General features: G+C 44.9%; 1 protein-coding gene across 1 annotated transcript; it reads left to right on the plus strand.

Annotated features, from left to right (window-relative positions):
* Positions 1 to 692: 692 nt before the first annotated feature.
* On the plus strand, positions 693 to 1994 carry LOC109766649 (probable calcium-binding protein CML30). Its single transcript, XM_020325418.4, has one exon. It carries the CDS (start codon positions 933 to 935, stop codon positions 1626 to 1628), a length of 696 nt encoding a protein of 231 aa, XP_020181007.1. The 5' UTR covers positions 693 to 932; the 3' UTR covers positions 1629 to 1994.
* Positions 1995 to 16249: the final 14255 nt, after the last annotated feature.

A 16249-nucleotide genomic window follows, 5' to 3' on the forward strand; every position in this document is an offset into this window, starting at 1 on the left:
TCTCTCTCGGGAAGTTGAAACCTCGGTACTGGAGTTCAAGTTATATACTTTGCATGAGTGCTCCTACTCCAGTGGATTTGAATGGTGACTCTGTGGATCTCAAGATTTATTGACTCAGAGTCTCAGACTCTTGAAAATGTTCATAGGGGCATGATACGTTGAAAATCCCAACGGGAATTGGAGCATGTCATTCATAAAAGTTGAGTGTACATGTGTATTTGTGAGCATGTACTCGTGTACTCCGTGTTTTAAAACGGTTTTAATAGTGCCCCCTTGATTCACACAATTTGTAAGATGCAGGAACATGAAAAATAACATAGTGATATGTCATGTTCGATATTACATGATTAGCATGCCTGTTTGATAGTGCACAGAAATAACAGTGATATGTCATGTTCGATGTTACAGGAGTACTTAGTACTTAGTAGATCAAAAAAAATTCTATGAAAACTAGCAGTACAAACAAATCCCAAGATTATAATCATACGATTCAAACAATCGTTACAAGGAAAAAATCATAGGATCAGATCCTCCAATTTTTTTTGTAAAAATCCTTTGAATCAAAGAGGCCCTTGTTCTTTGGTGTGAGGGGTGGAAAATAATACAAGAAATGTGCGGGGATGCAGGTGTGAACTTGCCATGCCCCATGCATCGTCTGAACCACCCACGATCTACTACTACCAGGTCGCACGATCGGGCAGCAGCAACTGAACCAACCAACCAACCGCCGCCCTCTTCCACCCCACGACTCTTCTTCTTCCCCTTCTTTACTCACCCCGCCGTCGACTCTTCGTCGCCGTCGCCTCATATATTAGCCGCTGCGTGCCGTCTGCCTTCACATTCACACACACTCGCCCGCGGACAAGCCAACTCTTGCGCTCCCACCTCCACAGCAGCTCAGCAGCAGCAGCGCAAAGAGCCAGCGTCCATCCATGGCGCCCCTGCTCCTGCTCTTCCTCCTCGGCGGCCTCTGCGCCCTCTTCTCCCTCGCCTCCTCCTCCTCGCGCGGCGCCAAGAAGTGCTGCGACGCCGGCGGCGAGAAGGCCAAGAGTCACCACGGGGAGCAAGAAGCCAAGGCCAGCAAGGCGGTGGAGGAGAGGGAGGCGCGGCCGGCGCCGGCGGACCGGGAGGCGGACCTGGGGATCGTGTTCTCCACGTTCGACCACGACGGCGACGGCTTCATCACGGCGGGCGAGCTGGAGGAGTCGCTGAAGCGGTTGGGCATCGCCGTGTCCGCCGCCGAGGCCGCCGCCATGGTGGCCCGCGTCGACGCCAACAGCGACGGCCTCATCGACATCCACGAGTTCCGCGAGCTCTACGACTCCATCCCCAAGAAGCGCAAGGCCTCGCTGCTCCCCGCCTCCGCCGGCGCGGCCGACGGGGCCGAGGAGGAGGAGGACGAGGAGGGGGAGGAGATGGACCTCAAGGAGGCGTTCGACGTGTTCGACGGCAACAAGGACGGGCTCATCTCCGCCGAGGAGCTGGGCACCGTGCTGGGCTCCCTCGGCCTGCGCGGCCGCCCCGCCGCCGCCGAGTGCCGCGACATGATCCGCCTCGTCGACGCCGACGGCGACGGCATGGTCAACTTCGAGGAGTTCAAGCGCATGATGGCCGTCGTCAAGGCCTAGCCCCACCTCCACCTCCACTCCATCCTCCTCTTCTCCCCTCCCTTCCCAGAGATCAGAATTTTTGTTCTTGGATTCTGCGAGTCCGAGGGACGTTGTTGGTGATCTGCTCTGCTCTTGGACTGGATCCGAAGATCAGACGGCGAAGAACCCACTAATCAACCGGTTTATTACGGGAGAGGGGGCTGGCCGGAAGCTAAATCAGCTTCCCGCTCCGTCCGTGTGTTCTCCCCTCCCCTGTTCTTGCTGATCAACTTGGTTTCTCTTCTCCTCTGCTATGTTACTGACAAAGTACTCTATCAAGTATGCATGTAAATATTATTTCTTGGTCGGCTGGTGAAAATGAAGAACTCACTCCATGCTTAAGAATCGCTCTGTTGCTGTGCTTGTGAATTGTTCAATGCTTGGTTAGATATGTGCCATTTTTTCGGGATCAAACAAACTTTCAGAGCTTTAGCCATGGACACTTGTCCATGAAGAAAGCCAGCAAGAAAGTACCAACTGCCTTTGTGTACAAGTACAAGTACAAGGTAGGTATTTTGCCATCTTACGCTGTCAAAAGAAAAATTTACATCTGGAGACTGAGTATGTCTATGGACTTTTGTACCGTGTGTTCTAGTAGTTTTTGAAGAAATCAACGTGCACATACGCAGTTGAGTGGGTCTTTCGGCGTGCCATTTTTACCCGGTCAGAGTCGCAGGGAAAGAACAAATTCACCAGCACTAACCTGACAAAAATCAAAGTAGAACAAAATATTGAGATGTAGGCCTGTGCTTTGTTCTTACTCTGAAGAAAATCTTGACCGGAGAAAATCCCATCAAAATAACCACCTATATGTGAAAACATCGGCCGTTTTTCTCCTCATCATAGTACTCTGAGTGCAAACTCATCGTCACCAGTCTGCAAAACTGCCGTTGAAGGAAGTACTACTAGTATCTACAACGGTCTGAAAAGCCAGTGTAAACTGAGTGATCCTCTTCAGAAAGCTACGCCATGCCTTGTCTCATTCTGATGTTAGTGAGGCCCGTTAAAACGGCAGCCCAAAGTCAATGGTTAGTCCGAACATTTTTAAAGCGGCACCGAAGATATTGTTTTCCTGAAACCACTTCTCACGCTCAGAGATCACTGTCAGCGTTTAATAACTTGGATCTGGCTACAGGGAGGCCTGCAGCAGCAGCAGTGGTAACATTCAAAAGCAGCACTGAAGATTTTCTTACGCTCCAGATCGCTGTCAGTGTTTTTATGAACAAGTACACGGAGCTCGGGCCTGCAGTAATTTATCATTTTAATCCGTGGTTGACAAATGGGCCGGTGACGTAGTATTTTTTTGCAACGAACAACTACACAGACAACAAATGGCAGGAGAAGGAGCATCGGTGATTTGGGGAGCGGGGAAAGAAGGGAGGGAGCATGTGCTGGGCAGAAATGATGAGATGGGCGCGGCATCAACCTCAAGAACGCAAACGAGATGCGGATTCCCAGACAGGTGGAATGTGGTTCGATCCCATCTATGCTTCCTTCTTGGCGCGTCGACAGGAGAGCAATGGCTGGCCACTTTCTCTTGGCAAGGGGCGGTCATGGTCTCAGAAAGGAGCTGTGAGTTTTTAACGGAGGGCATGGTTTTGGATACTTGGATAATGACCAAAACTTGAGAATGACAGAATTCTAGACACCTAGGAATTCAAATATCCTTTTTTCTCCACCCGCAAAAAATATATCCTCCTTTTGGTGCTAATTACTGGTTGCCAAAGAAGTTCCCAGATGGTCAGTCGACACTACAATATAATTTTTTTTCCGAGAGTACGCCTAGGAGTACCGTAGCTTTATGGAAGATAGAGTTGTAATTATAAGAATACTACTACTCATTGCAAACAACAAGCGCATCACGAACACCACACACCCAGGAAAGACCAAATACAACCACCAACGGCCAAGCAAAACTACAAAGCAAAAGCATCTGCCCTACCGAGACCAACGCCAAGCACCTCTGAAGACCACCTGCTCTCACTGAACTTTGCTTGTCAACGCACCATCCACCCTGAGTGCCGAAGAGAAGGTGGCAAGTGAATGGCAGGACTTGATTAGCTCCGAGGAGGACACATCTTGGACACACCAGTGACGGACGTACATAGCGCCGCCGATGATCAAAATAGGACCACGATGAACACCGGAGGAAGCAGCGAGGAACCAAGCCGTGTCTCCAAACACGAGGCTCCCAACAGAGGAGCGACGTCGAGGACGCCGCCATCGCGTCGATCCTACACCGAATCGAGGCTTTCGCCCGGATACAATAACCAACTCCACACAAGAGAGGGAAATGTCGAACACACCTCGACGACGCCTCCGAGAAGGGGAACGACACCCATAGGTGCCATCGCCACCGGCCCGGCAGAAGCCGTGCAAGATTTTCATCCGATCATCGCACATCTCCAAACCTCGACGGAATTGGGTAGCACTGTCCAAGTAGCCTCGCACCGGCGCCACCGCAACACCTCATCGTCGTAGCTGCAAAGCCGAGGACTGCCGACAGACCGCATGGCGGAGAGAAATGCAGTCCGACGAACTCCTTCCACCTGGCCGAGGGACAACAGCCACCCAACACCTCCGGCAAGAGCATGGACTGATTGCGAAGGCTACCACCCACTCCAAGGGACAACCTTTCGACAATCCAGCACCTAACCATGGACAACTCCCACACCGGCACCACCGGGAGAGCAACGCCAGTCGCCACACAACCCAGAGGTGGCCCGACGCTCGCTGCTCGCCAGGAACTCCATCCTTGTTGAGCCATCACAACGCCGCCACTAGTTTGGTCGGTAGATCGCGCCGCTGCCTCCAGACACGACGCCGCGCCAGTCTGCCTCACCACACCAGACACCATTGTCTGTCCACTCCAAGACCACCACTCCACGCCTCCCGCCGTACACCGTCGACAGCCACCACCACACCGAGCCACCACTTAAGCCGCCTAAACCACCATCGTACCCAGCAGCCATGGAGGCCCGGCGTCACCACGCCTGAAGGTAGTAGTGACCGAATCCCGACCGGCCAGATTCAGATCCGTGACGAGCCGAATCAGACGGAGCCAAGACCCCCGGCCGCCGCTACCAAAGGCAGCACCACCGAGCGGGGCCGCGCCGCCACCACAACCACCGTGCCGAGCTGCCGCCGGAACTTCGCTGCTCCACGCCGCTAAGCTTCATCGGACGGAAGAGCGCCACGCCATGGCTAGGAGGAGGGGGGCCGCGCCGAAGAGAGACCCCGCCGCCACCGGCGGTGCCAGGGCTTTGCCCGGCAGCGGCCCACGGCGGCGGCGAGGGGGAGGGAAGGGACGGGGAGGCGGTCGGCGGCGGAGTTTAGGGTTCCCCCCATGTCACCTAAAGGAGGTGGCCGGCGGCGGAGTTTAGCGTTTACAGTACACCTTTTTTGCACCTACATGAAGAGACTATTACACCACCGAGATACTATTTTTAGGTATTTATGAACACAATTGTAAAATAGATTGAACTAATTGCCGGAGCCATCATTAAAAAAATGCACTAGATGAGCATTCTTTTATGACCTGGTAAACACTTTTCTTTCAATTTGTACGAACAAAATTACAAACCTGACTGAGAAATAGTGATGTCTCACTTGACTAACACATTGACTCACCCTCCACTCAAATATAATTTTCTTCGATAAATGATTTGACTTTAACAATATTGATCAGGTAAGTCAGCTAAGAAAACAAAATAATCACGACAAACATCAACTTTCTTTGAATTCGTTTTCTCAAACTCCTTCTGCACCTAGACATTCATTGTTACCTATGGTCACGGGTGAATGCCCATGAAACACAAACATGAGCAAGCTGAACTAAATTCAAAGATTATAAGTACTTGTATGAATCGCATACCCTAATAGGTGAAACCTAAGATGCTGAACACACTCTGGCTAGAAGAAGCGCAATCCACCCACGCTAATAGTCGGGAACCCTATGATGTTGCAGAATTTTCTATGGAAGCTGACTCAAAACATTTTGATCTTAGGTGCATTTCCCTCTAGAAAACATGCTATGGTGGAAGACCCACCTAATGTTTATTTTGAGAAACACAACACATATGCAGACACTCACAACATGCACGCACATTCATCCCTACCCCTATGATCGTCTTTAAGAGACCGGGTCGACAAATCTAATTGAAAATATGCGACCACCTGTGTCAAGTCTTGAACTTGAACCTGGATGGACTAATTTCACCCCAACAAGGAACCTAAATATCTAAGCTAGGCTTAGTTCGTTATCATAAGATTAGTTGGTGAAGTGTTACTCCGTCGTTGCCTTGTTAGGCAATTAAAGTTGATACCGCATAAGAGCAAATTTGGAGAAACATTGGTCATAATAAAAAGTGGACACCACCACCACAACCAAGATAAGCTGAAACATCGAACACCAACCAGGTGGGTTGAGAGCTGATAAATTTGAGGAACAAAAACGTCATTGGCTCCCTAATCTCTATGATTCTTCGGACACCATAATCGCAACATGACAATATAGAGTTGTGAGAATTTTATTTCGTGTGACACCACCTCCTCTGTCAAGACATCACACAAGGACCAAACGACCTATATAGCATTTCACAATGTCAGTGATTCCCTCCACCGATGGACGTCCTAGCTCGCCTACAATTAGTTTTTTTTTGTGGGGGGGGGGGGGGGGGGGGGGCAACCATGTTTTCTGGGTCCTATTTGTATGATCCATTTTTTAGGACAGATCTACCGGGTCACGCTCCGCCGCTTTGGTGTATATGTGACTTTAAGATTTTCACCTCGGCACAAATCCACCTGAGAGCTATTTATCACTTATTGCGAAGGTAGTTTGCGTCTCACCTGCAGTTTCCCTCCTCGCATCCGTGTATGGCCCGATCCAATGAGGATTCCTGGGGAGCAGTTATTAGGAAGCTTCTATGATTGGTTGAGGCTGGTTTTAGAAGCTTCCATACATTTTTCCCTTTTTTCCCCCTATGTGTGTTTCTGTGCTAATTTTCATTGGGTTTCTTCTTTTAGGTCTGTTTTCTGTGTTACTTCTTCGCTTTTCTTTCGTTTTTTAATTTTTATTTTATTCTATTTTATTATTTTTAAATTTTTAATTTTTCTCAAAATTCATGTTGAATTTTTTAATAAATGTTGTACATTTTCTACATACACGCATAGAATTTTCCTGATACATGTAAGCATTTTTTAAATACGAGATTATTTTTTTCAAAGGCATGTTTGGATCATTTTCTTTCAAAAAATGTTAGACATTTCCAAATACACAATCATTTTTTAATGCTACGAAACAATTTATAAAACTACGGTTTATCATAAAATTTAGAAACATTTTACAAAAATGTCATCAATTTTTTGTTGAATGGCGAGAAAAATGTGTTTGAACTACACAAACATTTTTGAATGATACAAAATAATTTTCTAAAACCACGTGACCTTTTTTTTTACATTTTATAATTTTTTTTGAATGGTGTAATTTTCTTGTCAAACCAAGCACAGCCTCGCTACATGGAGCCGCCCGTAATGGGCCGGCCCAGCACGGACCACATGCCTTTAGTGTTTTTTTTCTGCCTATCCACATTTATTTGCTTTTGTTTCTTGATTTCATTTTTTACTTTTAACTATATTTCGAAATACTCCAAATATATCTTTTATGAAAATCACTTTACATACAGAATTAAATAAATGTTAATCTTGCAATTTAAAAATATTAAACGTGTATAAAAATGGTATTGATGTATACAAAAAATGTACATTATGTATGCAATTTTTTTGGTATCAGAACATTGATACTCCCTCCATTTATAAATATAAGTCTTTATAGAGATTTCAATATGAACTACATACAGATGAATATAGACATATTTAGAGTGTAGACTCACTCATTTTGCTCCGTATGTATTTCTTATTGAAATTTCTAGACTTATATTTAGGAATGGAGGGAGTATACGATGAATATATTTGAAAAATATTAAATATGTATATTAGAAATATTATTTATGTATACAAAAAACGTACAATCTTTATGGAAAAGTAGATATAGAAAAACATAAGGTTTTCAAAATGTTAACCATGTATTAAGAAAAATGTTAAACGTATGTAACAATATATTCCGAATGGATACAAAATATGTACAATGTTTAGGAAAATTGAACATGAAAATAAAGCTCTCTCTGATTCATATTAATTGCTGCTGACTTAGTACTGAAGTTGTACAAAATCAGCAACAGTTAGTTAATATGGATTGGAGGTAATATTAAGTCTAAGAAAATATTAATCTTGTATTTGAAAAATATTAACATCTTTAGAATAAAGTTCCTGGCATATACAAAAAAGTACAAATATGTATGGAGAATCTAGATATCAAAAGCATACGTTTGGAAAAATGATAATCATCTATTTACGGAAATGTTCACAGTTTTGAAAGAACATTTTGACAATAAAATAATAGTTCTGCGCGTATTCAAAAAAGTGTGCTAAGAAAATAATTTACATTGTGTATTTGATAAATTTATGACGTATATAAAAAAATATTCCTCGTGTACACTAAAAATGTAAATGCGCTAGTGGAAGAACATGATGCCCCCATGTTTGGTTGTATGGTGTCCCCATGTTTGATTTTGGTAATTGATGACAATCCGTATAGACTAATGGTTTTCTTGAGTTATATTTGAAGGGTTTATCCATAGGTTTTGCTTGAAGACCATTTGTTGGTTTCAAGGTTATAAAAAGGAGATTATGTGTTGACCAAGATGTTATTCATGGAGTTATCCAAAGATTGATCATGTGAGAATTGAGCCTATTGCAGGCATTTCTTGAAGAAGAAGATTGTGTGAACACTCATGTTTATCTTCAGGATATCATCTTTATGAAGAGAGAAGATAAGATACAAGGTTGATCAAGACTAAGTACAAAGAGTGAATTCAAGCTGATCAACACACAAAAGCGTAGAAGATGTATCAAGTGGGATCAAGTGATCTCATGGTATGGTAAGCATGTCCATTGCGCTTTGTGTACTAACCCATGGTCTATGTGAGAGTTATTTCTGGGTTTAGGTATGTTTTCATGGGCATGCATCAAAAGGATGATATCATATAATCCATGGAGAATTACATCAAGTGGTGATCGTCATCAAGATTACGGTGTGCAAGTTCAAGTGGAGCATCACGAAGAGATCATGCTTGAAGCTTGTCGTCCATTTTCGTGACAATGTCATAATGGACATGTGAACATGTGCCTAAGAGAGGCTCACCCATAGTGGAGTATGGGGGAGCAATCTAGTAGTCTTCATCGATCCAACGCAGTCAGGGAAGTTGGTCTAACTTGAGGAAGTCAAGATCGTCATCATATAGTTCAAGTGGGCTATGCGCAAGGCAAATGTTTGTCTTTGATATGTTTTCCATTTTACCGGTCTCATGGTGTTAGTTGGGAGACCGGGTTATATAGGATCGATAGCCATACTATCAAGGGGGGCTCTCTAGTGAGTAAGTTGATCGTATCATTCGTAGAGAGCGCAAACCATTGCATCCTTGGCATCATCTTTCTTGGGTCTTGTTTGGCTTCTCTCTTGTGAGCTTTGGAGCTTGTGGTCGTATTCTTGAAAAATCTCAAGTTCATCAAAAACAGATTTGATATGCATCATCTTTTATGTTTACGATGTTGGAGTTTATGCCAGATCTTCACTGGTGGAGGTTTTACACCTCTATATCATTGGCATATTTCTGTTGCCACTTCTAAAGATTTCCAGGCATGATTTGACAGCTCTTGTCATTAGCTTTCTATCAAGCGTGAGTTCATCGTACTCAGTGTTATCTATTTGCAGAAGTTACAGTAGTTTTGGTTTTACTTGCATCCATCTGTTTTGCTTGGGTAGTTTTACAGCTTCCAAGCAGTTGTAGAACGGTCGTAGAGAGGTAGTATTGCTCCAAGCGGTAGTAGGGCGATAGTACCGCTTGCGCGGTACTTCCGCTTCCTTCTAACGCAATGATACGTCTCCAACGTATCTATAATATTTATTGTTCCATGCTATTATATTATCTGTTTTGGATGTTTTATATGCATTAATATGCTATTTTGTATTATTTTTGGGACTAACCTATTAACCCAGAGCCCAGTGCCAATTTTTGTTTTTTTCCTTGTTTTTGAGTTTTATAGAAAAGGAATATCAAACGGAGTCCAAACAGAATAAAACTTTACGATGTTTTTTCTTGAACCAGAATGTTGGGGAACGCAATAATTTCAAAAAATTTCCTACGATCACGCAAGATCTATCTAGGTGATGCATAGCAACGAGCGGGAGAGTGTGTCCATGTACCCTCGTAGACTGAAAGCGGAAGCGTTATGACAACACGGTTGATGTAGTCGTACGTCTTCACGATCCGACCGATCCTAGTACCGAAAGTACGGCACCTTCGCGATCTGCACACGTTCAGCTCGGTGACGTCCCATGAACTCTAGATCCAGCTGAGTATTGAGGGAGAGCTTCCTCAGCACGACGGCGTGATGACGGTGATGATGAAGTTACCAACGCACGGCTTCGCCTAAGCACTACAACGATATGACCGAGGTGGAAACCTGTGGAGGGGGGCACCGCACACGGTTAAACAATCAACTTGTGTGTCTATGGGGTGCCCCTCCCCCGTATATAAAGGAGTGGAGGAGGGGAGGGCCGGCCCTCTCTATGGCGCGCCCAAGGGGGAGTCCTACTCCCACCGGGAGTAGGATTCCCCCCTTCCCTAGTTGGAGTAGGAGAGGGAGGAAGGAGGAGAGAGGGAGAAGGAAAGGGGGGCCCCGGCCCCCTTCCCAATTTGGATTGGGCTTGGGGGGCGTGCCCCCACCTTGGACGCCTCCTCCTCTCTCCCACTAAGGCCCATTAAGGCCCATGTACTCCCCGGGGGGTTCCGGTAACCTCCCGGTACTCTGGTAAATGCCCGAACTCACCCGGAACCATTCCGAAGTCCAAACATAGTCATCCAATATATCAATCTTTATGTCTCGACCATTTCGAGACTCCTCGTCATGTACATGATCACATCCGAGACTCCAAACTACCTTCGGTACATCAAAACACATAAACTCATAATACCGATCGTCACCGAACGTTAAGCGTGCGGACCCTACGGGTTTGAGAACTATGTAGACATGACCAAGAATCATCTCCGGTCAATAACCAATAGCGAAACCTGGATGCTCATATTGGTTCCTACATATTCTACGAAGATCTTTATCGGTCAAACCGCATAACATACGTTGTTCCCTTTGTCATCGGTATGTTACTTGCCCGAGATTCGATCGTCGGTATCCTCATACCTAGTTCAATCTTGTTACTGGCAAGTCTCTTTACTCGTTACGTAATGCATCATCCCGCAACTAAATCATTAGTCACAATGCTTGCAAGGCTTATAGTGATGTGCCTTACCGAGAGGGCCCAGAGATACCTCTCCGATACATGGAGTGACAAATCCTAATCTCGATATATGCCAACTCAACAAACACCTTCGGAGACACCTGTAGAGCATCTTTATAATCACCCAGTTACGTTGTGACGTTTGATAGCACACAAAGTGTTCCTCCGATATTCGGGAGTTGCATAATCTCATAGTCAGAGGAACATGTATAAGTCATGAAGAAAGCAGTAGCAATGAAACTGAAACGATCATAATGGTAAGCTAACGAATGGGTCTTGTCCATCACATCATTCTCTAATGATGTGATCCCGTTCATCAAATGACAACACATGTCTATGGCTAGGAAACTTAACCATCTTTGATTAACGAGCTAGTCAAGTAGAGGCATACTAGGGACACTCTGTTTGTCTATGTATTCACACATGTACTAAGTTTCCGGTTAATACAATTCTAGCATGAATAATAAACATTTATGATGAAATAAGGAAATAAATAATAACTTTATTATTGCCTCTAGGGCATATTTCCTTCACAGAAGACATCCACGGAGCTTGGAGAGGGCCCCAGAAGAGTCATGAGGGACCCACAAGCCCTCAGGCCGCGCCCTAGGGGGGGGGGGGCGCGCCTCCCTATCTTGTGGGCTCCTCGGGAGTCCTCCAACCCTAATTCTTGCTCTATTAAATCCGAAATATTCCCAACCAACAGAAGCGTCCACCAAAATACTTTTTCGCCGCCGCAAGCCTCTGTTCCCGTGAGATCCCTGATACGTCTCCAACGTATCTATAATTTTTGATTGTTCCATGCTGTTATATTATCATTCTTGGATGTTTTACAATCATTTTATAGCAACTTTATATCATTTTTTGGGACTAACCTAGACATAGTGCCCAGTGCCGTTGCTGTTTTTGCTTGTTTTTACTTCGCAGAAATCAATAACAAACGAAGTCCAAACGCAGCAAAAAAATTTGGTGAATTTTTCTGGACCAGAAGACACACGATGGGCCAAGAAAGTACCTGAGGGGGTCTGAGGGGAGAACAACCCACCAGGGTGCGCCTGGGGGCCCGGGCGTGCCCAGGTGGGTTGTGCCCACCTCGATGGCCTCCCGCACCGCCTCTTTGCTCTATAAATACCCCAATATTCCAGAAACCATAGGGGAGTGCTACCTCTTGAGCATGCGTTGGTTTTCCCTTGAAGAGAAAAGGTGATGCAGAAAAGTAGCGTAAGTATTTCCCTCAGTTTTTGAGAACCAAGGTATCAATCCAGTAGGAGATTACACGCAAATCACCTAGTACCTGCACAAACAATCAAGAACCTTGCAACCAACGCGATAAAGGGGTTGTCAATCCCTTCATGGCCACTTGCAAAAGTGAGATCTGATAAAGATAATAAGATAAATATTTCTGGTATTTTTGTTGTATAGATTGGAAAGTAAAGATTGCAAAATAAAATAGATCGGAAACTTATATGATGGAAAGTAGACCCGGGGGACATAGGTTTCACTAGTGGCTTCTCTCATGATAGCATATTTTACGGTGGGTGAACAAATTACTGTCGAGCAATTGATAGAAAAGCGCATAGTTATCAGAATATCTAGGCATGATCATGTATATAGGCATCACGTCCGTGTCAAGTAGACCGAAACGATTCTGCATCTACTTCGATTACTCCACACATCGACCGCTATCCAGCATGCATCTAGAGTATTAAGTTCATAAGAACAGAGTAACACATTAGGTAAGATGACATGATGTAGAGGGATAAACTCAAGCAATGTGATATAAACCCCATCTTTTTATCCTTGATGGCAACAATACAATACGTGTCGTTTCCCTTTCTGTCAGTGGGATCGAGCACCGCAAGATTGAACCCAAAACTAAGCACTTCTCCCATTGCAAGAAAGATCAATCTAGTAGGCCAAACCAAACTGATAATTCAAAGAGACTTGCAAAGATATTAAATCATGCATATAAGAATTCAGAGAAGAATCAAATATTGTTCATAGATAATCTTGATCATAAACCCACAATTCATCGGATCTCGAAAAACACACTGCAAAAGGAATTACATCGAATAGATCTCCAAGAAGATCGAGGAGAACTTTGTATTGAGATCCAAAGAGAGAGAAGAAGCCATCTAGCTAATAACTATGGACCCGAAGGTCTGTGGTAAACTACTCACACATCATCGGAGAGGCTATGGTGTTGATGTAGAAGCCCTCCGTGATCGATTCCCTCTCCAGCCGAGCGCCGGAAAAGGCCCCAAGATGGGATCTCACGGGTACAGAAGGTTGTGGCGGTGGAAAATAGGTTTCGTGGCTCCCCTGGATGTTTTCAGGGTATAAGAGTATATATAGGCGAAAGAAGTAGGTCGGTGGAGCTACGAGGGGCCCATGAGGGTGGGGGCGCGCCTCCCTACCTCGTGGCCGCCTCGTGGCTTCCTTGACGTCCACTCCAAGTCTCCTGGATTGCGTTTGTTCCAAAAACGATCCTCGCGAAGGTTTCATTCCGTTTGGATTCCGTTTGATATTCCTTTTCTATGAAACACTGAAATAGGCAAAAAAACAACAATTTGCATTGGGCCTTCAATTAATAGGTTAGTCCCAAAAATAATATAAAATAGCATATTAAAGCCCATTAAACATCCAAAATAGATAATATAATAGCATGGAACAATAAAAAATTATAGATACGTTGGAGACGTATCAAGCATCCCCAAGCTTAATTCCTGCTCGTCCTCGAGTAGGTAAATGATAAAAACAGAATTTAATGCTATCTAGCACAATTTTCAATGTAATTTTCTTTATTGTGGCACGAATGTTCAGATCCGAAAGATTCAACACAAAAAATATTGACATAAAAATAATAATACTTCAAGCATACTAACTAAGCAATTATGTCTTCTCAAAATAACATGGCCAAAGAAAGCTTTATCCCTACAAAATCATATAGTTTAGTCACGTTTCGTTTTCATCATACAAAATGCTCTCATCATGCACAACCCCGATGACAAGCCAAGCAATTGTTTCATACTTTAGTATTCTCAAACTTTTTTCAACTTTCACGCAATACATGAGCGTGAGCCATGGACATAGCACTATGGGTGGAATAGAATATAATGATGGGGGTTGTGTGGAGAAGAGAAAAAAAAGGAGAAAGTCTCACATTGACGTGGCTAATCAACGGGCTATGGAGATGCCCATCAATTGATGTCAACGCGAGGAGTAGGGATTGACATGCAACGAATGCACTAGACACTACAAAAAAATACACTTCCGTGATGATACGTGTTTGTCATAGTAGGTCACGTTTTCTGTCATGCATGTACATCCATGACAAATTTATGACAGAATCAAGATAGTCATACCTGTGCTGTCGTAGAAGTGTTCCATGACATTACCAAAATTATCATCACGGAAGTGTCCACTTCCATGACGATAAATCGCGTGTCACAGAAGTGCTTTCGTCAAGGGTGACCGACACGTGGCATCCACCGTAGCGGAACGCCTTTAAGCTATCGGGTCCGGTTTTGGATCCGATAACCCGTTAACAGCCCGGACCAATGGGGATTTTCCACGTGTAAAATCATCATTGGCCAGAGGAAACACGTGTTGCCTCACCGTTGGGACATATGTCATCCACTCATTGGACAGGAGGCGCCTATGATAGGTCGACACGTGGCACGGCCCAATAGTGGCCCATTCCAGTGAAAAAGGCCGGCCCAGTAAAAAATAGCCGGCTGGCCCATATAAGGCCTACTTGTGTCAGATCCATTTAAGCCCACGACCCATACGAGATGTGCCAATTCGGCCCGTCAATGGCCCGTTAAAGATTTGACACCATTACAAGCCATCGTCAGTTCGAGCCCGTTAACAGCCTGCTATATATTTGGGCTCAGTATCAGCCCGATGAGATTTCGGCCTGTTAACGGTCCATTCAGTGGATGGGCCAATTTTCACGATGTACATCTTTCGGCCTTTTAGCGACCCATTTAAATGTTGGGCTAATTTCTGGCCCGGTGTGTCTTTCAGCCTGTTAACGGCCCATAAATCAGTTGGGCCATTTGTAGTCGGACCTGAGTTTTGGCCTTTTAGCGACCCATTTAAGTGTTGGGCCAATTTCCGGCCCGGTGTGTCTTTCAGCCTGGTGACGGCCCATATATCTGTTGGGCCATTTGTAGTCGGACCTGAGTTTTGGCCTTTTAGTGACCCATTTAAGTGTTGGGCCAATTCCCGGCCCTGTGTGCCTTTCAGCCTGTTAACGGACCATAAATGAGTTGGGCCATTTATAGTCGGACCTGAGTTTTGGCTTTTTAACGGCCCATGCCCTTCATGGTCCAATACCAGCCTGGTTTCTCTTTCGGCCTGCTAAAGGCCCACAACACAGTTGGGCCATTTACAATACGACCTGACTTTCGGCCTCTTAGCGGCCCATGCTCTTCATGGTCCTATACAAGCCCGCTGTCTCTTTCGGCCTGCTAAAGGCCCACTGTATAGTTGGGCCATATGTAGCCCGAACTTAGTAACGGCCTGTTAACAGCCCGTGAAATCAATTGGGCCCACCTGTTGCCCACTTTGATGTCAGCCTGTTAACGACCCGGGAGTTAAGAGGGCCGACCATTAACTTTCGGCCTGGTAACGGCCCATTAACTTAATGGGCCCACTAAAGTTCGTACATGTCTTTAGGCCAAATTAGATAATTTGAGCCCATTACGACGAGCAATTATGCACAGGACCAAAACCGATCAAGCAAAGGTACGGCATATGGGGAAAAACGTTACACATCCATCATATATTACAGGAAATTACATCCACTCGGCAATCAAAGATTGATGCCAGTGCAAATAAATGAACAGATCCTAACGATCTACAACGTCACAATCTGCAACCTCAGCACGGATGACGCCCATAAGCATGTGGGCAAGTTCTTGCTGCTTTGCTACACTGTCTCTGAAAACATTGATCAGTTGTTGTGTCACACGACTCTGTACCTCTGATTCCTCCACCATTTCCATCATTCCTTCAGCCATTAATTGGTTCACAAACATACATTTTTTTCCGTTGCATTCGAGACAGAGGATACTGAACAGATTCAGATGGCGATTTTGGCAGGCTTGTATTATTGATAGTGGAGAGTGTCTCAACCACTGCATCATAACATAAATTAGGAGGGGAACCAAACAGATTA

The sequence above is a fragment of the Aegilops tauschii genome, chromosome 7, assembly GCF_002575655.3.
Source record: "Aegilops tauschii subsp. strangulata cultivar AL8/78 chromosome 7, Aet v6.0, whole genome shotgun sequence".
Classification (NCBI taxonomy): domain Eukaryota; kingdom Viridiplantae; phylum Streptophyta; class Magnoliopsida; order Poales; family Poaceae; genus Aegilops; species Aegilops tauschii.